The 24768-nt window shown below is 46.9% G+C and overlaps 1 protein-coding gene across 3 annotated transcripts in view; it reads left to right on the top strand.

The window, feature by feature from the left end:
* Rps6kc1 (ribosomal protein S6 kinase C1) overlaps nt 1–24768 on the top strand; it is a 156769-nt gene that overhangs the window by 9853 nt on the left and 122148 nt on the right. For all 3 annotated transcript variants that reach the window (XM_031338665.1, XM_031338655.1, XM_031338672.1), the window contains 3 exons: nt 4621–4741; nt 17664–17779; nt 20990–21083. In XM_031338665.1, the coding sequence (XP_031194525.1) occupies nt 4621–4741; nt 17664–17779; nt 20990–21083 (331 nt within the window). The remainder of the gene's footprint in view (nt 1–4620; nt 4742–17663; nt 17780–20989; nt 21084–24768) is intronic.

The following is a 24768-nucleotide window of genomic DNA, read 5'->3' as shown; positions in this document are numbered from 1 at the left end:
CCTGAGTGTGAGCCGTGCAGGCAGGAGGCCTGAGTGTGAGCCGTGCAGGCAGGAGGCCTGAGTGTGAGTTGTGCAGGCAGGAGGCCTGAGTGTGAGCCGTGCAGGCAGGAGGCCTGAGTGTGAGCCTTGCAGGCAGGAGGCCTGAGTGTGAGTTGTGCAGGCAGGAGGCCTGAGTGTGAGCTGTGCAGGCAGGAGACCTGAGTGTGAGCTGTGCAGGCAGGAGGCCTGAGTGTGAGCTGTGCAGGCAGGAGGCCTGAGTGTGAGCTGTGCAGGCAGGAGGCCTGAGTGTGAGCTGTGCAGGCAGAAGGCCTGAGTGTGAGCTGGACAGGCAGGAGGCCTGAGTGTGAGCTGGGCAGGCAGGAGACCTGACTGTGGTCTTGAGATCTCACATTTTCCCTGTTACATTGACTCATACTTGGCTTTTAGTTTTTGTTTTTGTTTTTTAGCTTCTTATTGATTCTTTGTGAATTTCACATCATGCACCTCAATTCCGTTTATCTTAACATTCTTCAATCCTGCCTTCTACCATTGCAATCTCCTGCCACTGAAAGAAAACAACTAAAAAACCAAATATAAAATTAAAAACAAATCTCTCGGTGGAAGCTGTGGTGTGTCACAGTGTTCCACACAGTGTACCCTTTTGCTCAAAAAGCTTTACTTGCAAATGTTCATTGCAATGAGTCATGGTCTGGACCGAGGCCTCTGTGTAGTGAGCCATGGTCTAGACTGAGGCCTCTGTGTAGTGAGCCATGGTCTGGACCGAGGCCTCTGTGCAGTGAGTCATGGTCTGGACCAAGGCCTCTGTGCAGTGAGTCATGGTCTAGACCTAGGCCTCTGTGCAGTGAGTCATGGTCTAGACCTAGGCCTCTGTGCAGTGAGCCATGGTCTAGACTGAGGCCTCTGTGCAGTGAGTCATGGTCTAGACTGAGGCCTCTGTGCAGTGAGCCATGGTCTAGACTGAGGCCTCTGTGCAGTGAGTCATGGTCTAGACCTAGGCCTCTGTGCAGTGAGCCATGGTCTGGACCAAGGCCTCTGTGCAGTGAGCCATGGTCTGGACCGAGGCCTCTGTGCAGTGAGTCATGGTCTAGACTGAGGCCTTTGTGCAGTGAATCAGTGGGCATGACTGAGGCCCCTGGCTTCTTCACCATCATTGCTGCATCCTCACAGACTCCTCTGGGATATCCTGTGGTTGTTCTGTGTCATGAAGATCCTGTAGCTTTGCTTCTGCAGGACCAGCCTCTCCATGCACTCCAGCAGTTCATAGATGGGGTAGATGTTGGGGTAGGCCAACTCAAAGCCCTGGATCTCGGCAGAGACAGGCCGATCCTTGGGGCTGGCTGGCCCGCCAGTCTGACTATATCAGTAAGCTCCAGAATATGAGAGACTCTGTCTTAAAAAATAAAGAGTGAGGATGACACTTAATGTCCACCTCTGGCTTCCACATGTATGTGTACACTTATGAATTATACATACACATGTATATCACACACAAATACACAACAAATATGCAAAAAGAGGGAAAGAATGTGTAAGCAAATAGTCTTTTTTTAAAGACATATTTATTTATTTAAGGTATGTGAGTAGACTATAGCTGTCCTCAGACACACCAGAAGAGAGTATCAGATGGTTGTGAGCCACCACGTGGTTGCTGGGAATTGAACTCAGGACCTCTGGAAGAGCAGTCAATGCTCTTAACTGCCGAGCCATCTCACCAGCCCTGCAAATAGTCTTACAGTTATGTTTGTTGTAAGCAAGGGTGACTCAGCAAGTGTTTGGTATTAAATGAAAGTGAGAACAAAAATGTTAAGTTAGCTGATGTTGTAAAATGTAGGGAAGCAAGCTTTTTGGTGCCATTAAGTTCAAGTATCTAAAAAGGAAATGTTTATCATATGTTGAAGTGCTAAAAAGAAGGCTATAGTAAAAATGTAGCTTTTTATTCAATTTTTTAATCTACGTATGGTCATTGAATGCTTCATTGGTAAAGTTCCCTCAGAGTGATGTCAGTGAACACATGCGGGAGGCGCCTGAGCTTCCAGACTTCTGGTCGGTCGTTCCAGTGGGAACCCAGGAGGCCTTGTGGAGAAAATAAGATATGCCTGTGCCAGGTGCTGTCTTAGCACAGACACAGACACAGCCCTGTTAGAAGCGTGCATTTGTTCTCATTTCTATCTGAGGATTTCTGTGAACTTTAGGGTAATTAAGAGGAGTAAGAGGAAAGGAGAGAGTGGGCGGGGCATTTCTCTCGGTGGTGGTTTGGTTCTGAAGCCCAGGTACACACTGGGATGTGTGAGGGTAAGTGATGCTCTGGTGGGAAAGAGTCAGCCCCTTCTGGTACTGTCCTAGCTCTGGCTCAGATGGGTTTATATGGCTTCATATAATCCAGTATTTTAATCAGTATTGTGATTAAGTTGTGACCATTCGTTTATTTGAAAATGATCTTACTGAGGGTGTTTCATCTGCAGATGTGGTTGCTTCATAATCTCTAGTCTCATTGGTAATACCCCATTGGTTTTAACCACTGGTAATACCCTGTTGGTCTGGGCATGGACCCTGCGGAAGATTGCATTCAGGAGTTGGCCACCCAGTTCTTCCTAAGCTCTCAGCAGTGTGGTGCTAGCTAGCTTGACTTAAGTATTGATGGGTCCGTATTTTGATGTTTTGAGACAGGATCTTGCTCTCTGGTTCATACTTGTCTAAAACTGTGTAGCCCAGGCTGACCTTGAACTCTTGAGTGCTAGGATTTTAGGTACCAGCCATCATGGTACCAAGCCAAAATTTGATATGTTTTGAAATACAAAAGTAATACTTTTTTTTTAATGACAAAATTGTGTCTCTGAATCAAGATTGGAAGCTACAGAGAGTCAAGAGCTATGTGTGTGATAGCTGCAGCCCCCTGTTGTCTGCACTGCAGACCCATGCATCCTATACGTGAGCCAGATGTGTACAGCTGGCTTCTGATGGGCCTCAAGTACTGCTTCTTCCTTGCTCTCCACCTCAGGAGACAGCACTACCATTAGTCAGTCACAGAAACCAAGACTTCTGTCTTTGGCATCTTTTTCTATTTAGAAACACCGTCCTCAGCTTCCTATCCTTCCATGTTCTTTGCTCTGGTGACTTCTGATGCCAGGCTGTGTAGCCTTGTGAGGTGTTCAGGCTGGGCAGGGAGCCCTGCTGTCACACGTTGGTGCAGCGCCTGAGCACTTGTCAGATGCTTTATGATGGGCATCCTGGCTGGCTTGTCCTTCTGTCCTTACAGTGAACCCCGAAGGGAGGCCTGTGCTTCTGGCCATGCTTTGGGATAGTACAGTGTGCAGCACAGTTGGGACACTGGTTTGAGTGGCCATTTTTGTTGAGTAAATGAATAAAAGTCACACTCTGGGCAGAAGCAGCTTGCCTCCCTCGTGTTACCGTCTGTGGGCTGCCTCAGCATTGTCCTTAGGAACTCCAGGAGACAGCGTCGTCAAGGATAGCTTCAGATAGTAGGGCAGAGTTTGGCAAGACTTGAGAATCAGTGACCTTCCTGGCCTAGTGTTTGATCATTATCAGCATTACCCCGTGTGTACATGAAAACATGTAGCTGTATTAGAAGTGAGATAACCAGGCGTTTGGGATGAAAGGAATTTACAACTAAGGTTTTCTTTACTTTATGGAACAGTGACATCAAAGCCATGTATCAGATAGTTTCTGTTTATAGAGTATGTTTTCTGAGTTAATCTAAGTGAAGTCAAATAATTTAAGCTAATGATGGAGTGCTTCTCCATGTTGTCTAATCTACAGGACTGTTACTTTTGTTTTTGAGATATGCAGCTCTGAATTCTATCCTGGCCAATGTTTACTTTGTACCCTGAAATCTTATGGCTAGTTTAAATTAAGATTTATGAAAAAATTATAGAATATACAAACTCCTGTTTTTCTTCACACACAGTCTTTTTTCTTTCACTCTTAATCTGCTTTTGGGAAGGGGCAAATGTTCTGTCCTTTTTGTTTAAAATTTACCCAAGTTGGGGCCTGGAGAGATAAGTGGGTGGTTGAATCATTTCCTGCTCTTGCTGAGGACCTGGGTTCAGTCCCAGTGTGTACATGCCTCACAACTACCTGTAACTCCTGTTCCAGGGGAGCCAGTACCCATTTCTGGCCTCAGGTCTCATGCATGATGTGACACATAACTCAGGCTGGCTCACATGCCTGCATGTGACATAAGTGAATGAACCTAAAGAAGGATTGGGGGATAAACTGTCCAAGTTGTTCTGTGCCTGGAAGTGTGATATTTGAGACAGCTTAGCCATACAGTTAATCTCCAGCCCGATAGTAAGTGGTTTCAGGAGAGAATATATTTTATATAGTGCAGACCAGTTCTGTGCCAGGTTAAATAATTTTTCACAGTGAATAAAAAGGCTTTCAGAAAGCAGACTTAAGAGCCTCAGCTCAACAGCCTTAGGAAGAAGTGCTGTGTTAGCGCTCACAGGAAATGTTCACGTCAGGCTGCTGGCTCTGCAGGCTGGAGTACATACATGTTGGCTTTGCATGCTCATGTGGAATATTTAAAGAAAACATTATTTGTAGCACAGAGACAGAATGGTTATGCTTTGAGATATGCATTTAGTTTTGTTTTCGTTTCAGATAATCGTGTGGAGGAGATACAGCGACTTTAAGAAGCTGCACAGAGAATTATGGCAAATTCACAGGAATGCATTTCGACACTCTGAGCTATTTCCCCCGTTTGCTAAAGGAACCGTGTTTGGTAAGTGGCATTCTGAAACTGTAGTTCACTGTTGCTGTTCAGTCACACCCTACCCCCATGTCAGGCTGGGGATTGAACGAGAACTGTACACTCGCCGGGCAGGTTCTCTGCCAGAGAGCTACAGCTCAGCTCTGCAGCCGTGATGTGTGATTAGCCAGTGACGGTCTGCACTGAGCTCTTTCCCCTTCTGTGATAATCTGTCTGTCCAGTTTAGCAGGCACTTGACACTGCTCCCCATGCCCTCAGTATAGTTCTTACAAAATGTATTTCCTCTTCTCAGCCATTGGGTAGCTGCAATTCTGGCCAGACAGACTAAGAACCTAAGAAGAGATGTATTATTCACGCATGTGGCTTTGTTGGTTGGCTCTTGCCCTCCAAGTGTCTTTCCTGTGTCCTGGCCCCTGATGTGATACCTCTGTGATTGTACTGGTGTCTAATGACAGGTGCTTCATCCACGTCAGCCCTGTTTGCCCTACAATGCTTGAAGTGCACCTACTGTTTTTCACTTACTCCCCCGCCACCCCCTACCCTCCACCACCCAGCCCCGTCACCCTCACCCCCACTCCCCTCCTGCTGTAAACCTGGCTAGCTGCAGGGCGACAAGGCTGTGTCACATGCTTGCTGGGCTGTCTTGAGAGCTCCACCAAGTAAATTACTTGTACATTTACAATTACAATTTAAATTTTTACATTTTGCTTCATTTAGTTTTCAGGAACAGTCAGAATGCAGCCTGAGTTTTGCCAGAACACAAATGGCTTCCAGCTGAATCCCCACAGTTCTTTTTTGTTCTCTCTGAACCTCCTGAACCGGCCCTTCCATGCCCGCTTTCTGGTCTTCTGAGACGGGCTATAAAGGCCACTGAGTTTTGCTTACAGCATAATAGGGCTTCCTTGGTTTACAACTCCATATTCCCCAGTTTCAAAGGCCTGTGAGCCCTGTGACACACAGCTCCACTCCCAGTTCCAGTTTTCTGAATTAACTTCCTCTTTGCTGTGATAAAATACATGATGGAGACAGCTTATGGGGAAAGAAACTCCTTTTAGCTCATAGTTCAAGGAGACAGTCCGCCGTGCTGTCTGCAGTGGGTCTGTGCTAGGGGGAGCGGTGTAGTTCAGGGTGCAGCCCACCATGCTATGGTCCGCCATGCTGTCTGCAGTGGGTCTGTGCTAGGGGGAGCGGTGTAGTTCAGGGTGCAGTCCACCATGCTATAGTCTGCCGTGCTGTCTGCAGTGGGTCTGTGGTAGGGGGAGCGGTGTAGTTCAGGGCGCAGTCCACCATGCTATAGTCTGCCGTGCTGTCTGCAGTGGGTCTGTGGTAGGGGGAGCGGTGTAGTTCAGGGTGCAGTCCGCCGTGCTATGGTCCGCCATGCTGTCTGCAGTGGGTCTGTGCTAGGGGGAGCGGTGTAGTTCAGGGTGCAGTCTGCCATGCTATAGTCTGCCGTGCTGTCTGCAGTGGGTCTATGTTAGCCGGAGCTTGCATTGGGCCTCTCATGTTGTCCTGTTGAAGGAGCACAGATTGGGAACTATAAGGAACATTAGTCAAGTGTGACCTTCAAGGCCTATCTGCAGTGGCCTGTGTCTGCTCGCTAGGCCCTACTTAAATGTTCCACAGCCACCCATGAAAGTACTGCTAGCTGGAGACCAGTATTCAAATATATGAACCTGTGGGGACATTTTATATCCAAATCCCCCTTTTTCTCTTTTCCTCCCTCCCTCCCTCTCTCCCTCTCCCTCTTTCTTCCTCTTTCCCTTCCTTTCTCCCTTCTTCCCTCCCTCCCTCCTTCCCTCTCCCTCTTTCTTCCTCTTTCCCTCTCTCCCTTTCTTCCTCTTTCTCTCCCTCCATGACTTCCTCCCTGTATCCTCCCTCTTTCTGTACTTTCTGCTCCCTCCTTTTTCCTAACCCTTACTCCTTTCTCCTCCCTTCATCTTCCCTACCCCCAATCCCTTCCCTTGCTCTGAGAGATGCCAGCTTTCTTATAAAGAAACTGGTCGCCTATGACAAGGCCCGTGTGATGAGATAGTAACTCCTGTAACTGTAATTTGTCACAGGTGCTAACTATTTAGTAGTTTTTGTTGCTGGGAAGTGGGGCTGCTGTCAACCAAAGGCGCACATGTGGACTCTGCTTTCAGAGAAGGGACTGCTGGACCCTGCTGGACCTTCCCAGCACCCCTCCCGGCCTTAGGAAACTGAATGGCTGTGTTTATGGTCCGACTGAGTGGAATCTCCACAGATCAGGGATTTCTTCCGGCAGCTGTGAACCACAGTGCTCTGTTTCCTCATGACATGCATGCTTTACAACTTGAGGGTGGGGGTCACATGCATAGAACCCTGGTCCATCAGCATCAGTGAATTTCCCTGAGAGTGAGATTGGGCACCTAAAGCTAGTTGCATATTAGTTAAGAAATACTTAGCAGCCTGAGAGTTTGGGCAATATCCTGAAGTCAGTCATAGAATTGTCTTGGTTGACATTGTGGTTTAAATTTGAACTCTGGCCCAGGGGCTCAATGCTGTGCTCTGGAACCTTTGGAGGCGGAGCCTGGCTAGAGGAAGCGTTTTGTGGTCAGGTGGGCCTTGAGGTTTAGAACCCTGCCCTGCTTCCTGTCCTGTCTCTGCTCTGTCTCCTTCCCAGTCAGTAAACTTTCACTACCATGTCCTCTCTGCCATTTTGGACTGTGTCTCCTCAAAGCATGAGCTGAATAAGTCTGCCTTTGAATTACTTCCTTTAGTGTTTTATCCAGGGCCATGCCTGGAAAGGAAGCATTGCTGGGTGCCAAGATGAGAGTCGAGAGACCTGGGCGTTGGGTCAGGAGCCTCTGAGCCATTGGTCTGAACAGGGCTTTGGTTCCTTCCTCCTGAGTGCTGCGTGTCCTCTGCCTTCAGGTGTTCTCGTCCAGCTTTGGCTCCACATTCAGTTAGGCCCTCAGCTTTTCCTTTCAGACCTCTCTGTTCACAGCGGTGACTCTTGGTCACTGCTGCTCTGACCTTTGCAGCTACCCTCGTGTCGTCACTGTGTCCAGCAAGCTTGGCTCCATGATCCATGGCTACTAGGCAGGCTGTCTTCTTGGATGAATTCCAGTTAACGTTAGCTTCTCTGACACTTGTGTGGCACCCTTCATTCAAGGAACATTAAAAACAAAGAACAGGAACGAGGGTCCAAACAAGGTCTGTCTGGAGAAACCCAGTGTCCTGCTGTGGAAGACATGAGGAGCAGGTAGTATGCAGTGTGGCATGCTCGGTCATGGGAACACCAGGCCATATACCACCGGGCCACTCCTGATTGTAATTGAAGGTGCAGATTACTTCATGAAGCCACTTTTCTGGATATGGTGGTGCACACTGATAATCCCAGCACTCAAGATGCTGAGACAGGAGGATCATGGGTATAAGGCCACTCCGAGCTACAGGTCAAGGCTTGTCTTAAAAACTAGAGGAGCAAACAAAGTGAAAGTCCACGCCGAGGACTTTAGCTTCATCTCTAAAACCACACCATAGATCTTAATTTTAAAAATAAGAACCCTTATTCTTTGCTTCTTAATAAATGATGGCGTCATTGAGAGTCAATTCTGGGTCTGTCTAGTGCGGAGAAAGAGGAAGACAGTAAAGTACAATCTCCTGTGGATTTTTGTATTGATGTGGTCTCCTATCTGCATAGGAAGTGGATACTAGTGGGGAGGCATTGGGTTGTAGACATTCTCTGTCTTTATAAAGATGACTGGGGACCAGAGAGGACTGTTGTCATGTGGAGTATAGCTATTACCATTTACCACAGTGGCGGTGAAAAACAAAACAAGAAAGAAAGGGGAACAAAAGAAAAAAGAAGAATTTGAGCCAGCTTTGAGTTGTGTGCTGTGATGTGCCGTCTGTGGGTCACAGACGATGCTGTCAGAGGGAGGGATGTTTACCTGAACACATTCTTTGATAGACCAGATCCTTACTAGTGACAAAGCCTTGCATGCCAGCTGCAGCACAGTTAGAAGCTCTGTGAAGGAAGAAGGAATGCTCCTTCAGAATGCTCAGCTAAACTCTTGGGGAGTCTTGTGAGTGCATCTCTTACCTATGTTTGACGTTGCAGCATTATACTCTCCCATTTGAAACATGCTCTGCTAGGGCTGGAGGGACAGTGGCCGAGCAGTTAAGAGTGCTGGTGGCTCTTTCATAGAATCCTGGCTTGGTTCCAGCACCCATAAGGCAGCTCGCTGCCATCTGTAACTACAGTTCAGTTCTGATGCCTTTTCTGACCTCGGAGTTCACCAGGCACTCATGAGGTGCACGGACTTGCATGCAGGCAAACACTCATAAGTAAAAATAAATCTTAAGAAAAGGGAATATTTTGATGCCTCCCTCATCTTTTGCTGATCTTGCAGATGGTTCCTAGTTTGCTTAGATGAGGCCAGAGATCTCTAAAGAGACTTTAAGCCCCAGAAAACTGGCAAGCCCTTGTTATCTACAGGGCTAGAATCTTCTCGTCAGCAGTAGTACTGTTGGTGGCTTTCCTGGAAGCCTTAGGCTCAGTTTTCTTTTTTGAGAAAATGTGTCATACACAAGTATCACTAATCATAGTTTGTTCTGTTTCACAGAATTTTAAAATGAAGAGTTCTCCAGTGGCCAGGGTTTAGTAAGTTTAATAATTGTTACTGTTTCATAAGAGGATTTTTCTCATTTTAGTGAAACTGTCATGAAAGTTTTTAAAATTATGAGTAAGTGGGAGAAAGGAGTAATAGTCATCGGTGGGTGGGGTGCTGTGGCCTGGCTTCCTGCTAAGGCGGCCACAGCCTTGCTGCTGCCGTGTATAGACCATTAGTGCAAATGTCAGCACAAGGAAGAAGCAGTGAATGCCATAGCACAGATGTGACGGAGTGTGCTGCTTGGCCCACAGGACCCTTGACAGTGAGTGAGTATTGTGCATGCTGTCTTAGTCAGTGTTCTCCTCTGGTGAAGGGACACCACCGACCACAGCAACTCTTGCAAGAAAGAAAAATGAATTGGGGCTAGCTTACAGTCTCAGAGGTTTAGTCTGTTACCATCTTGGTGGGAAGCATGGTGGAACTTAGGCAGACGTGCTGGAGAAGTAGCTGAGAATTCTGTTCCACAAGCAGCAGAGAGAGACCCTGGGCTTGGCATCAGCCTTCCATCCCAGCGACACACTCCCATCAAGAAGGCCTCACCTACAAATCTTTTCAAATAATGCTACTTCCTGGTGATCAAGTTCCAAATCTGTGAGCCTAAGGGGGCCGTTCTCATTTAAGCCACCATACATGGATGGCATGGATGTGCCCCAGTCTGAAGCTGTTGGAAACATGCTGGGATTAGAAGGGTGCCTGAGATGTATGTGTGTACGTGCACGTACATAGACTTGTATATGCATTTAATTTCTCTCATCTAAAGTTAATTAATTTTTTAAAGATTTATTTATATGTATATGAGTATACTATAGCTCTCTTCAGACACAACAGAAGAGGGTATTGGATCCTATTACGGATGGTTGTGAGCCACCATGTGGTTGCTGGGAATTGAACTCAGGACCTCTGGAAGAGCAGTCAGTGCTCTTAACTGCTGAGCCATTTCTCCAGTCCCAAGTTAATTAATTTATTTTGAGACAAGGTATCATGTGTGGCTCTGGCTGGCTTGAAACTTTCTGTGTTGACCAGGCTGGCCTTAGACTCACAGAGCTCTTTCTGCTTCTGCCTCCTGAGAGCTAGGATTGAAGGTGTGTGTCATGTACCTTCAATCACAAGAGCTACATTTTGAGTTAAAGCAAATATTGAACAGTGCTGTGTTAGTGAGAGCTCATCTGTGCAGAGCAGCCATACACCCACTGTGTGAAGAGCACCTAATCATGTTGACAGCGTCCAGCTTCTGAGAAGCACAAGGGAGATTTTAATTCTTACCTTATACTTCCTCTACTGTGAATTTTTAAAGCATTTTTTTTAGATCTATTATTTTAAGTTATTTGTTTGTACATGTGTCTGTGTGTGGGTATGTGCACATGAATGCAGTGCCCAAGGTGCCCTGGGGCTGGAGTTGTTGGCAGTTCTGAGCCTCCCCATGTGGGCATTGGGGTCAAAGCCCTGTCCTCTGCATGCTTTTAACATAGAGCCATTTCCCCAGCCCTGCAGACTAAACTTTAACAACGTACAGTTTTAGCGCTGATGCTGCATACAGTTTGGCTGTTTAAGGCATGGGCTACCAGTGTGTTGGAGTGGCTAACAGATGCTCTCAGCTCAGTGCTTGTTGTTAATGGCTCATATTTGTCTCCATGCTTCCTTATTAATCTTAATAAGTGAATACTTTATCTCTTTTAGTCAATGGTACAGCTCATTGGTAACACTTGGTAACTGCAGTGAACCCTGCCGACCGCAGCTGTGGTTGTGTGGAGAGAATTGTTAGTTAGCCATCCGTCTTTTAGCCCCCCTCCCACTGAGTCTATAAACCTCAGCAGTAAGGAGGATTACAACAATCTGCAGAGTGTCAGCGGCGCATTGCGCTTAGGCCACAGTGAAGGAAATACTCGTTGGCAGTCAGGTAGCTCTAGGCCACAGCTGCTGCCCTGCTCTGCTGCCCATGCAGGCTGAGGATTCCCACGTAGTTCAGGATGGCCTTGAAGTTGCTGTGTAGCTGGGGATGTCCTTGGATGCCTGATCTTCTGCCTCCTCCTCCCAGGAGGAGGAGGCTAGGGTTATAGGCATGTGCAACCATGTCTGGCTCTCCTGTGTGATCTTTCAGGGTTCAGCCAAGTGTGTATGTGTCACGTGTTCATCTTATTGAGACATTAGCATTGCCCGTGGCTCAGTTCAGTCTCATCTTCTGTGTCTCTTCTGGCGTTGTCCTCTGCATCAAGTCTTTGCTTAGCCCTTAGATGTTCAGACGATGCTTTCTACCTTTTTCTTTCTTCCTTTTCTTTTTTCTTTCTTCCTTTCTTTCTTTTGGTTTTTCGAGACAGGGTTTCTCTGTGTATCCCTGGCTGTTCTGGAATTCACTCTGTAGACCAGGCTGGCTTCGAACTCAGAAATCCACCTGCCTCAGCCTGCCAGGTGCTGGGATTAAAGGCGTGTGCCACCACCGCCCGGCTCAGACTCTGTTTTCTAAGGTATTGTCTGCTGGCTTGCTGTGTTGATCAGGCTGGCCTTAGACTCACAGAGATCTTTCTGCTTCTGCCTCCTGAGAGCTAGGATTGAAGGCGTGCTGGGCTGCTTTCGCTTCCTGGTTCTACAGAGCACCAATATAGCACTTCTTAATTAATTGGAACCTTTTATAAGTATTTTAATTCATATTTTTAATGCATATTCAATGATATCAATGTAGCACTCATTTTATTTTATTTTTTCATTTACAAAATTTTCAGTTTTAGAGAAGAGAACCTGAGAGAATGGGGCAATGGTCACCTGTGAAGCATTTTCCAGGGTTGCTTATTCTTAGCCCTTGCTGTGTTTTCTCTGTGCCCAGGTGCTCTCTCCACCCCATTATTTTGGAATAAGTTGCCGATATTATCACAGTTTAATGTAACTTCCTGTATTTCCCTGATGGCCACAGTCGTGTATCATAGCCATGAAAGGGGCATTGGTGCAGTGTGTAACTGGGCCATCCCACTGGTGCAGTGTGTAACTGGGCCATCCCACTGGTGCACTGTTATAACTGGGCCATCCCACTGGTGCACTGTTATAACTGGGCCATCCCACTGGTGCACTGTGTAACTGGGCCATCCCACTGGTGCACTGTTATAACTGGGCCATCCCACTGGTGCAGTGTGTAACTGGGCCATCCCACTGGTGCAGTGTGTAACTGGGCCGTCCCACTGGTGCAGTGTGTAACTGGGCCGTCCCACTGGTGCAGTGTGTAACTGGACCATCCCTGTGCAGATTTCCCCATCTGTCCTTCATCTGTTCTTTCTGACCTATAATTGAGTATCTTTGCCACTGAGCTACATCCCTTTTCTTGTCACATGATTTTAGAAATTAATTAATTAATTTTTGAGACAAGAGCTTACACTGTGGGTTAGGCTATTATGGAACTAGTATTTGGCCCAGGCTAGCCTTCTTTCTGCCTCAGCCTCCTGAGCTCTGGGACAAAGCATAAAACCATGGATATTGTCAAACCACAGAAATGACAAAGCCCAGGCGGTATATAGCTCAGAGCAGCCCTTGCCTAGTGTGTTAGAGGCCCTGGGTTCTAACTCCAGTACTGCAAAACCAAAAGCAAAGAAGAAAAAGGATCCTGGTGACCCTGAGTGCTACCACCTCTTTGCAGGTCACAGCCTGAGCTTGGCCATATGCCTTCTGAGAGTCGGGAAGATTTCATAGAGTCAGAGTATCCTCTGCCCCCAATTCCTCACAGGATGATATTCAGGATAAACTTACCTTTCTTGGGCTATTCTCAGAGCTCCTAACAGAAGCCCAGACTTGGTGGGTACAGTCCCATCACGGTGCATGCTCTCCCTGGTTAGGTACAGTCCCATCATGGTGCATGCTCTCCCTGCTTAGGTGCAGTCCCATCATGGTGTATGCTCTGCTTGGTTAGGTACAGTCCCATCACGGTGCATGCTCTCCCTGCTTAGGTGCAGTCCCATCATGGTGTATGCTCTGCTTGGTTAGGTACAGTCCCATCATGGTGCATGCTCTCCCTGCTTAGGTGCAGTCCCATCATGGTGCATGCTCTGCCTGGTTAGGTACAGTCCCATCACGGTGCATGCTCTCCCTGGTTAGGTACAGTCCCATCATGGTGCATGCTCTCCCTGCTTAGGTGCAGTCCCATCATGGTGTATGCTCTGCTTGGTTAGGTGCAGTCCCATCATGGTGCATGCTCTGCTTGGTTAGGTACAGTTCCATCATGGTGCATGCTGTCCCTGGTTAGGTACAGTCCCATCATGGTGCATGCTCTGCCTGGTTAGGTGCAGTCCCATCATGGTGCATGCTCTGCCTGGTTAGGTACAATCCCATCATGGTGCATGCTCTCCCTGCTTAGGTGCAGTCCCATCATGGTGCATGCTCTCCCTGCTTAGGTGCAGTCCCATCATGGTGCATGCTCTGCCACGTTGCTGGGACTCAGGGACCAACTATTAGCCCTGGTGCTCCTGATGCCAGTTGGCTGGTGATAGTTCCCACCTGAGGCCCCTACTGTACTTGTTCTCTGTCTGACCTGTGGATGGAGTTTGGAGACCGGAAGAATCACCAACATTACTATCAAGTATCTGCTGGCTCACACTGGATGAGGTCAGTTTTAGCTTGTAGGGCTTGGTGTGAACCACTATATTGGAATTTTAAATTTTGTGATTAATTAATTAATCCTGTCTCTCTCTGTCCCTCTGTCTCTTTCTGTCTCTTTCTATCTTTTCTTTTTCTGTTTCTCCATTTCTCTCTCCATTTCTCCCCCTCCCTCTGTTTCTTTAGCTTAGTCTAGCATAGAACTCTGTATGTAGCCCAGACTGGCTTCATACTTGTGGTAATTCTCCTGTCTAGCCTCTGAGTGCTTACTGAGCTAAGAAGGGAGTGTCCTGCCTGGCTCAACATTGCATTTTCAAAAATTATATGGTCTAGAGAGGAGAGATGACTGAGTGGCTAGGAGCACTGGCTGTCCCTCCTGAGGTCCTGCGTTCAGTTCCCCACACCCATAGATAGCTCACAACCATCCATAATGTAGTACTTTGGGATCCGATACCCTCCTTCTGGTGTCCGTACACATAAAATAAATAAGTAAGTAAATAATAAAATTTAAAATTGTAAATGGTACTTTGACTTGTTCGAAGTTACAGTTAAAAGAAAAATGAAATGGCATGGTGGCCCACACTTCTGATCAGCACTGAGAGGATGAAGCAGGAGGATTGCCATGAGTTCTAGTCCAGCCTAGGTTAGAAGTAGACCCCATTTTAAAGAATGGGAAAGGTGAAATCCCAAAGGGTACTTGTATCTGATAGACAGTGGCTCTGTTTCCTGGGACACCCAGCACAACATAGGCAAACTCTGAACAGATGTGTCCTGTTTGAGCAGTTTCTCCTTGCTTGGCTGCATCATTGACATTGAAGGTACCCTACACCCCTTACCCCCAACCCCGTCTTTTAAAACTATTTTATTTCGTGTATATGAGTCTGTGTACTGCATGTGTGGCTGGCGTCAGGGAGGGCGGAAGAAGAGACTGTATGACAAGGAATTGTAGTTACAGATGTGCTAAATGGCTGTAAGATGCCACATATGCACTGGGTAGCAGGCTTGGGTCCTGTGTAAGAAGTGCTCCGAACCGCTAAGCTATCCCTCTGCCCTTCCCCATCTTTATGTACTTGGTTCAGGTAGAAATGAGACTTTTACAGGGCGCCATCAGCTCACTAAGATGTCCTCTATTGACTTCTCAGTGTGTGCTTCATGTATTTGAAGAGAATGTGTAGCTGTGGTATGGATTAAAACATAAAAACAGCATTATTTTTGCTTCCACTCCAAAACCATAGATGCTTAAAGTAATATTAATTCAGCATTAACTGTTTTTATGTACCTGTTCATGTGAATGTGTGTATTTGTATGTACACACGTGTGGATGTGTGTGCGTGTGGGTGTACGTGTGTGTGGGGGTGTGTGTGGGGGTGTGTGTATGTGTGTGTGCGTGTGGGTGTACGTGTATGTGTGTGTGGGGGTGTATGTGTATGTGTGTGTGTGGGTGTGCGTGTGTGTGTGCGTGTGGGTGTGTGTGTATGTGTGTGTGTGTGGGGGTGTACGTGTATGTGTGTGTGGTTGTACGTGTATGTGTATGTGTGTGTGTGTGTGCACGCATGTGGTCCATGGCTGTTGTCTTCTTCAGTCACTCTCCACCTTACTTTTTGAGACAGGGTCTCATACTGAACCTGGAGCTTGCGGATTCATCCAGACTGTGTGGCTAGCGGGCTCCCAGGGTACCCTGTGCCCCTTACCCAGAGCTGGGGTTTTAAGCTTGTGTGGCTGTGCTTGGCTCTAATGTGGTCATGTATGTGGGAGCCTGTCAGGACATTTTATTTCTTGATGAGGTGATGGGTGGGGAAGCAGTAGGGGGAGGGGCCTGTGGTGTCTGCAGGAAAGTTGGCTTTATTTGTTAGTGTCACAGGTGGTCCTCAGTACAGTCACATGTGGCACAGTTTCACACACAATAGAAGAAGTCGGCTTGTTTTGTATGTTTGGAAGTCTGGGTGCAGCCTGTGATGGAAGTGTCACAGTGCCCAGAAGTTACACCTCCTGCTTTGTCCCCTCTGCCTTCCACGTCATCGTTGTCTCTCCTGGCAGGAGGGAAGCGGGGAGATGGTGTTTGCGGCTGCCTTTCAGTAGGATTTCAGGGAAGCAGCAGAGCGCCTTCCAGTGATAGTCTGTTGGTCTGACCTATGTCCTGGCTGCCATGGAAGGCTGCATGCAGTTCTGCTGACACGTATGGGGGAAGTCACAAGGAAGAAAAGGAGAGGCTGGGCGCTGTGGCCTTCACTGTGGAGAGGCTGGGCGCTGTGGCCTTCACTGTGGAGAGGCTGGGCGCTGTGGCCTTAGACTCAGTACTGTGGAGAGGCTGGGCGCTGTGGCCTTAGACTCAGCACTGTGGAGAGGCTGGGCGCTGTGGCCTTCAGACTCTGGAGGCAGAGGCAGGCAGAGTATTTTTAGTGCAAAGCTAGCCTGGTCTACATTGTGAGTTCTAGGCCAGTCAGGGCCTAGAAAAATATCTTATTTTTTTCTAAATAAATTATATCTTTATAGTTGAGGGCATGAAAGAACATGTGGAGTTCTGTAGCATTGCCGACTCTGTAGTGTGTGAGTGTTGGCTTCCGTCCATCTGTCTTTCTCTCAATGTATTCAGTCAAGCTCTTCTATAAGGATGTTCCACTGTAAGACCGTTTTACTGGAGGGTTTCTGTCTTCGTTTGTCGGCAGTAGCCCAAACAGATTTGCTAGCATGCTGTGTGCTAGTCACTGTGGGGACTTTGTGTGGATTCAGATCCCATAATGATCTGTGTAGTGTTATTAGAGGCTTGCTGTGGCCATGGAAGCCATAGGCAGGCCCATACCAGTGCACTTTACTCAGTGTCTTACTGTAGCAGGGAGTGCAGGGGCTGGATTTGAACCCAGGTCTATCTCCACCTCCTCTCCCTGTAGCACAACTTTTGAAAGTCATGTAGGTACTTTACTGTAGGCAGGAGACACGAGTGAGGGATTTTAGTGTCTGTGGTACCTGTGCCTTTGGTCTTAATGTTTTGTTTACACTGTGAATGCTTTCAGGCTGTGAGGACACTACTTTTCTGATTCGGTATTTTTAAAATGTGTAAGCAGGGCACATGGCAGATGCTAGCTGGTGATCAAATGAGAGAGCTATATACAATTTCATGTTGGGAGATCTCTTAACAGCACTCGAACTGTATATCTCATTAGAGCTTGTGTGGAGCCACCTTTCCAGCCCCCTGTGGAGCGGAGCATGCCTGGGCTGGGCACTCTTTTCTCACCAGCAGGCCGCCACGGGCCACTACCAGAAGCACATATGGAATTTAGCATAAAAGCTTTTTGCTTCAAGCTCAGGTTTTTGACCCCACTGCTAATACAGATGTTCTCATAATTTCTTCTCTTCATCCCCCTTTTTACATAAAAAAGAGTAGAAAAGAGAAAATTACATGAGTAATTATAGCATTAAATTACTAGAGGAAGCCATTTGAATTCTTTAAAAAGTCTCTTTTCAACGTTAGTCTATCGTCGCCGTCTTCTTCCAGGTGAGTGTCTTACGTGGATGTGCCTGGGTCTGGATACAGTCTGTTTATCAGGTGACATTGCTGTTCCATTTCATCAGAAACATTGTAAGGCTTTGATGTGATGTGACATTTACACGATAAGCGTTGCAGATGGGCAGTGTGGCCTGCGGTGGCTTCGCTCCCTTGGCCTAAACTGTCATAAAACCAGGCTGTGTTATTCTGTCCCCAAGTATTGACTCTCATTGAATTCTAGGGCGATTTGACAAAACTGTGATTGAGGAGCGACGGCAGTGTGCTGAGGACCTGCTGCAGTTCTCTGCCAACATCCCCGCCCTGTACAACAGCAGGCAGCTCCAGGACTTCTTCAAGGTTTGTAGTTTTCCTGAAAGTCCGTCTTGTTCCATGCGGTTCCTGCTGGTGTATAAAATTCAGGTAACTCTGTTACTTTTGAGGTTTGTTATTTACGAGGCAGTTGAAGTTACTGCTCAGCGTTCATTTTCTGTGCCAGAGCTGCTGTTTCTGGTGTAGAAATTGCGGTTTCGATTTACAGACTTTAGAACCTTGATGTAGAAGGGTTGGAGGGTTGTCTTGGAATACATTGGGAAGATGAGGTTTCCTGGGCTCCAGGAGTTCCTTCTAGGGGCATCCTCAAGTGGCAGGCTTTCTGAACACTGCGATCCACACTCTTTCTTTGAGTAAGGATCTAGTGGAAGTGGTCATTGCAGCTTTGCAAAGGCCTGTGCAGATTGTTTCTGGGTCATCGACTGCATGTGGTTTATGTTTCTTGACACGTGGCACTGTGGCTCTGACCCTTTCAACTTGTTCGGATCTGAGATGAGCCTCAGATGTCAGCAACAGGCCCCCCTTTTGATCCCCCTGCCTTTGCCTCCCAGGTGCTGGTGAGCAGGTATCTCCATCATTGTTAACATTAACTTCCTTGTTTGAATGTCACTGTCATTGTTGGTGGGTATCCCAGTTCTTAAGCACATCCCCCAGTGCATTTAATTAGCTCATAAAGAGCAGAATGGCTGTGCCACACTCGTCTGCTCATGTCTTCAGCAGGAAGCACACACTTGTCTAACTTTAATTTCTCAGACACAGGGGTGCCTGGCTGCTGAGTTTCCCTGATGCCAGTGCTTCTAAGCAAAGATTAACCTTTTGACCTTACTTAGTTGACTGAAGAAGGGTGGTTGTTTAAAAGGCACTGCAGAGCCACAAGTAGAAATAAGACTCCTGTTGACTTCCATGGTCTCCTTCCTTCCGGGGTCGTTACCCTGCAGAGCTGACTCAGCACACGGCTCTGCTGCTGCTGTAAACCCATGTGGGGCTTCAGGGGAAAAGGCCAAGTGAGGGCGAGGCTGTCTACTCCGTGTTCACTTGCTCTCTCTGGGAGGTTTCACCCTGTTGAGGTGTGAAAGGCAGTGGTACAAACCAGTATGTGCCACGGGGCTCAGAAGTTGGTTGGGTGTTAGTGAAAGTTAGAAGACGGGGTTGGGACAGTTGGGAAGGAGGTGCCTGCTCATTCTTTGTCTTTGATGTGGGGTTCTGATGGGAGCCGCTGCCGACTTTGTCTGGATATGGAAATAGATGCGCACACACTTACCGTATGTGAAGACTGGACAGCTTAAGAGAAGTCAAGCTGATGTCACGTCTGTTTCAAGCAGACTCGGCCTTGGTGGCAGGTGGCATGGAGATGTCCTGTTCACCTCATGTGAGAACGTACTGATTGACACTGTTCTTGTCTGACGCAGGCACTTACCACAATAACATTTCCAATACAATTGCCCTGAGCATCCAGCTTCTTCCATGTAGTATTATGTTTTTATTTCAAGTTTTATCCAGTTCAGTATATTTTCTGATTTATTTGTAGTTTTTCTGTTGACCATTGGCTACTTAGAACTGTGGTAACTTGTAAATATTTCTGGGTTTTTGAGTCTCTTCTATTGCGTTTTTCTGATTTTGTGTTTTTCTTTATCATCGCTGTCATCTTCACCTTTGTCTTCATCTTCATCCTCCTTGTCTCCCTCTGCATCTGGGTCATATTTCTCTTCGTCTTTGTTTTTGCGCTCTCCATTTCCTCCTTCTGAGGCAGGGCTTCATTCTGAGCCTTAGGTGCCTGGATCCTCAGGGCCTGCTGTGTACAGCAAAGGCATGCCCACCTAATGGCTTGTTTCTTGTTATCAGAGCACACAGTGCATGATTTTAATTCCTTTAAATTGACTTATCCCCCAGCACATGCTGCATCCTAGAGACTGTCCCCTGTGCACCTAAAGCACGGTCAGGTGGACATTCTGTGACGAGCTCCCACTGCTGAGTCTTGTCAAGTGGAGAGAGAACTGTCTGCTCTTCTCTTGAGATTTGATGTCTTGATTGTAGCATTGTCGTGAAAAACTGTTGATAGAAGAAAGAAAAACAGACATTAACGAGCAGAGGAGCCAGTGTCTTAGTGATGGAAGTGCTTCAGGTGTAGAAGCCTGCTTGTCTCTGATTGGTGGGTTGGACCTGTAAGGTCCCGGCACAGCAGCCTGAATGACTTACCCTGATGACTGCCATCTAGCTGAGGGTGGGCAAGGAAGCAATGGCTTTGAGGCCCGACTTGGTAAGCATGGGTACAAGGTTAAAGAGGTAGTCACATGGGCATTTAACTTACTTAAGTAACTTTGTAACAGTTCCACACTGTATCCCAGACTCACTTGACTCCTAGCGACCCGCCAGCGGTAGCCGCTTAAGCGCTGGATTTGTAAATATGAGTACCATAGCTTTGTCAAGATATATATATTTATATATATATTTGTTCTCAGCAGCTAAGAGTTCTTGAAGAGGACTAGGGTTGGTCCTTAGCACTCACACTAGGTGGTGCACAGCAGCCTGTAACTCCAGATCTTACCCCATCTTCTGTAGTCACTGCACACCTGTGGTGAACATACATACATTCAGATACACAAATATCTATACACAAAACAGAATAAAATGTCTTTGTACATAAATTTCTTTATGGTGTGCACGGGTGGTTTTCTCATGTAAATGTCTCCTCAGATCACATGATGTGCTGTTGATACGATATCGCTTGTGATTGCATAAAATTCAATGGCTTTCTGATGAGTCCCTACTAGTTAAAATGATGAGGCCCCGAGGATGCTGGAAGTTGGCTAACTGCTGTTTTTTTTCTAGTCGTGTGTTTTCTTAAAGCCTGTGGCAGACCTTAAACACTGCTTTTCACCTTGTGTCTGGACATGGCATTGCACACCTTTGATTCCAGCATTCAAGGGGCAGAAGCAACAAACACCTCTGAGTTCTAGGCCAGCCTGGGCTGCATAGTGAGTTTCAGGCCAGCAGCTTAGGTTTGCAGCGAGATCATGTGCAAGGAATGTACTCTGTGCATTCCTTGGTCCACACACATAGCATGGCTGTGGCACATCGGTACAGCCGAGCCCCGGCAGGTGTAATTGACTGATGTTCTGTAAAGGCTTGCATCTGTGTAGTAGCTACCTCAAACCTTGTGAGTGCTTGGAGAAGAAGAGTGTTTATTACCGATCCTTTTGTGCTCTTACTAAAACATGATTGCTCTGTCATTCTCAGGGTGGGATAATTAATGACGGCTCTGAATTAATTGGCCCTGCTGACGCTTACCCGGACTCCCCCGCCAACACCTTCCCTGAGTGTGGTGCCGAAGGTAAGAGACTGGTTTTCTTGTGTTTCAAAGGTTTCAGGGGCGGAAGATTCGAGTCACAGTCATGTTACATGGTAGTAACCGCTGTGTACAAGAGGTAGAAGGTCCTTCCTCGGGCTCAGTCCCTTTCCTTTGGCTCTGCACATGGGCACTGGGCTGGCTTGGTGACACCTCACGTGTAACTGCAGGGCACTTTTGCCCTGATGATGTGACCAGGAAGTCAGACATCAGCAAGACAGTTTACACACAGACGGAGGGCCTTGCTGTGTGAGCGCCCACTGGGGCCCACCCAGCAGCTCCTGATCCTAACCCATTCAAGACCAGCTTTAAAAGAAGCCGGTCACCGGGACAGCAGAAGCCCAGGCCGGGTTTCGGGTTTCGTGTGTCTCCCCTTCAGACTTTGCTTTTAATCTCATAACTTCAGGAGTATATAATATCTTGCTTCTGTTTTTGTTTAGCTACACTTGAACTTACATGCAGATTTTAATTCATGCCTTTCAGCTTTTGGATTTCCTAACTACTTTTCTTTTAGGGCAGGTTATAGAATATCAAAAAGGAGAGATTGGGGTATGGGATGGGTAAATCTTTATAAATAAAATAATCAGATTTTTCTGAGATAGCCTAGGTTTAGTTTGTCAAAGGTAATTCATAGAAGAAATAGCACACTTTGATCTCTGTCCTGAGAATCCTTCATGACAGTCTCCCTGGGGTCTCTTTGGTACTCAGTTGAGGGTGCACCCACTTAGACATCTATAGCCACACTGTCTTAGATGTTCTCGTTCTGGTTTGGTAAAACTAGCACATTCCTGTCTTTTGTTGTGCATTCCTGCTGTTGTGTATACATATCAGTATGGACACAGACCCTGATATAACGGGTAAACACACACACACACACACACACACACACACATACACACACACTCACTCACAAACATTCACACACTCACACACTCACAAACACACACACATGCACACTCACACACTCACACACATTCTCACACACTCACAAACACTCACACACTCACAAACACACTCACACATACACACACTCATACACACTCTCATACTCACACACATACACACACTCACACACCACACACACACACATTCACTCACACACACACATCTTCTCCCTTTTTCCTTCAGCATTTCTGCCTTGAGAGTACAAGTATTGGAGTTTTTCTTTTCCTTTTACCTCCCACCCACCTAAAGCTGTGTTCTGTGCAGTATGTGCTGCCATGTTCCCAGGGGCCGTCATGGGATGACCCTTTAGCATCTTTGACTTCACCTCATTCTGCTGAGACTCGTTTGCTTTATAGTCTGTCTTGTTGTTGGGAGGAGGACATCTTATCCAGGACTGTTTTAACCAAAGCTTCTTGCATGGGTTTGAAATGTGTAGCCTCTGTTTTCAGGGTGACTTTTCTGGGTGAACATGATCTGCCCATTGCTTCCAACTCCCTGTTCCTGAGAAAGGAATTCCTGTGCAGCGTGCTAGTTCCATGACATCCAGCAAAACCCAAGGGGAATGTGGAGGATTTCTAAGGGGCAGCGGCTGGGGGCATGCAGCCCTTCTCTTCCCCTGATTTAGCTTTGATTGGAGAATCTGAGGTTGAGATTAAGAGTAAGAGTCTGGGGTAATCCTCTGTTGCATGTGGGGCTCCACATGAGGTGGGAGGGCTGGCCAGAGTCCATTTCACATGACCACTGGCATTGGTGGGAGCTGTTAAGAGGCCTGTGAACTTCATGATGGCCCAGGGGAAAGCAAAGGGGTATTATTTTTAGAATTGACTTTTTTTGGAATGGTATTTTAAAATATTGAAAGGTATTGAAGGGGTGAGCAGGTGACGGATGTCCCTACCTCTCAGAATCCTCTGAGCCTGGCTAGTCAGTCCTGCTGAAAGATACCACCTTTGAAACTCTCCATTGAGCCTGGCTAGTCAGTCCTGCTGAAAGATGCCGCCTTTGAAACTCTCCATTGGTCTGCTTTTCCCAGCCATATCCTCGTTCCTAAAGGCTTTATAACCTAGCACCACTGTGCTGGAGAGACGGCTCAGCAGGTAAGAGAACTGACTGCTCTTCCAGAAGTCCTAAGTTCAATTCTAAGCAACCACTTGGTGGCCCACAACCATCTATGCAGGGATCTAATGCCCTCTTCTGGTGTGTCGGAAGACAGCAACAGTGTATACTCATATAAAATAAATAAAGTCCAGAAAACCAAACCAAAACAAAGCTGATCAGACACATGAGCCTGTGGGGAGACATTTCACATTCAGAACACAGCCCTTGCCAAGGTAGAAATCCAGACTGAAGAGGGCCGCTCTAAGTCCTCAGCTCCCACAGAAGTACAGTGATGTCTGTTAAGGGTGACCTCATCTTGGTGATTCTGGAGACTGAGAACACAAGCTTTCGGAGCCATTCACGTCCCAGAGACAGATCTGGATGCCAGGGGATCATTATTTCTGTTATTGTTTACACCTTGAATATACAACTGACAAATTCTAGTTTACTTCAAAAGGATCATGCTGATGGAAACATGAAAACACATAATTTCTGTTTTTGTTTTATGTCCTTCTTAAAGTCCTGTATCATTATCATGAGAAATGATTTTAGATCTGAATCTTGCTTTTCTGGTGTGATGGTGTGTCCGGGACTTGCTATGGTGAGAGTATTGGGTTCTGATGATGCCAAGTAACCTCAGTTTCTGTTGCTTATGTTCTTACACTTGCTTTCGGCCATCTGGTTATCTCTAGTGCTACCTGCCTTGGCTAAATCAGACTGGAGCCTGTCCTTCCTGTGATCCTGGTTGTGTCAGAACTCCTCAGAGTCAAGCTGTCTCTCTGATCCTGTGATTCTGGGATCCTGTGATCCTGGGTCCCTTACAGCACCTGGGAATGGAGCTTCCTCTGGGTGTTGTGGGACTGGCTGCAAAATTTGCACCCAAGGTCTGTTCAGAGCACCAACCCAGACAGACTAGAAGGAACCCGTGCCTCTGGGCTGGTGGAGTTTCTGTGTGCCTGGTCCCGCTGGTCCCAGTTACTCCCAGTGTTGGGACAGATGTTATGTCCTCCTCACCCGAGTCCTCTGTTTTTGTTTTAAGATTATCATAGTACAGTAGAAGAAAGAACCCTCTTTCAGATTGTTTAAAGCAGTAACTTGATGTTTAAACTGGCAACTGCAGTAGTGTGAAATAAAATTAAGTTTTTCAGACAAAAATTAACCTTTTCCTTTAAAATTATTTTAAAAAAGAATTTTTCTTCTCTTTTATGTATATGAGTGTTTTAACTGCATATGTGTTCATGCACCCACACGTATGCATGATGCCATTGGAGGTCAGATGTGTCAGATGCCTTGGAGCTGGAGTTCTGAACAGCTGTGAGCTGGGGTCTGAACCTGGCGGAGCACAGGCTCCTAAGCTCTGAGCCATCTCCAGTCCTACTTTAGACACTGGTTCCTGGCTGTCTACTTTGTTGAGAGCAATTGGATGCTTTTCTCTGAAAGATGAAAGGACACCTAATTGTTCATGAGCGTCTTATTTCCATTTGAAACTTGTGTGCTTTATTTGAATTACTGCGATGGTGATGGGCATGGGAGCACAGTCTCTGCTGGCCTCTGGGAGCACAGTCTCTGCTGGCCTCTGGGAGCACAGTCTCTGCTGGCCTCTGGGAGCACCTGTCTCTGCTGGCCTCTG

The sequence above is a fragment of the Mastomys coucha genome, unplaced genomic scaffold, assembly GCF_008632895.1.
Source record: "Mastomys coucha isolate ucsf_1 unplaced genomic scaffold, UCSF_Mcou_1 pScaffold1, whole genome shotgun sequence".
NCBI classification, from domain to species: domain Eukaryota; kingdom Metazoa; phylum Chordata; class Mammalia; order Rodentia; family Muridae; genus Mastomys; species Mastomys coucha.
This window is presented reverse-complemented; position numbering and strand designations above follow the sequence as displayed.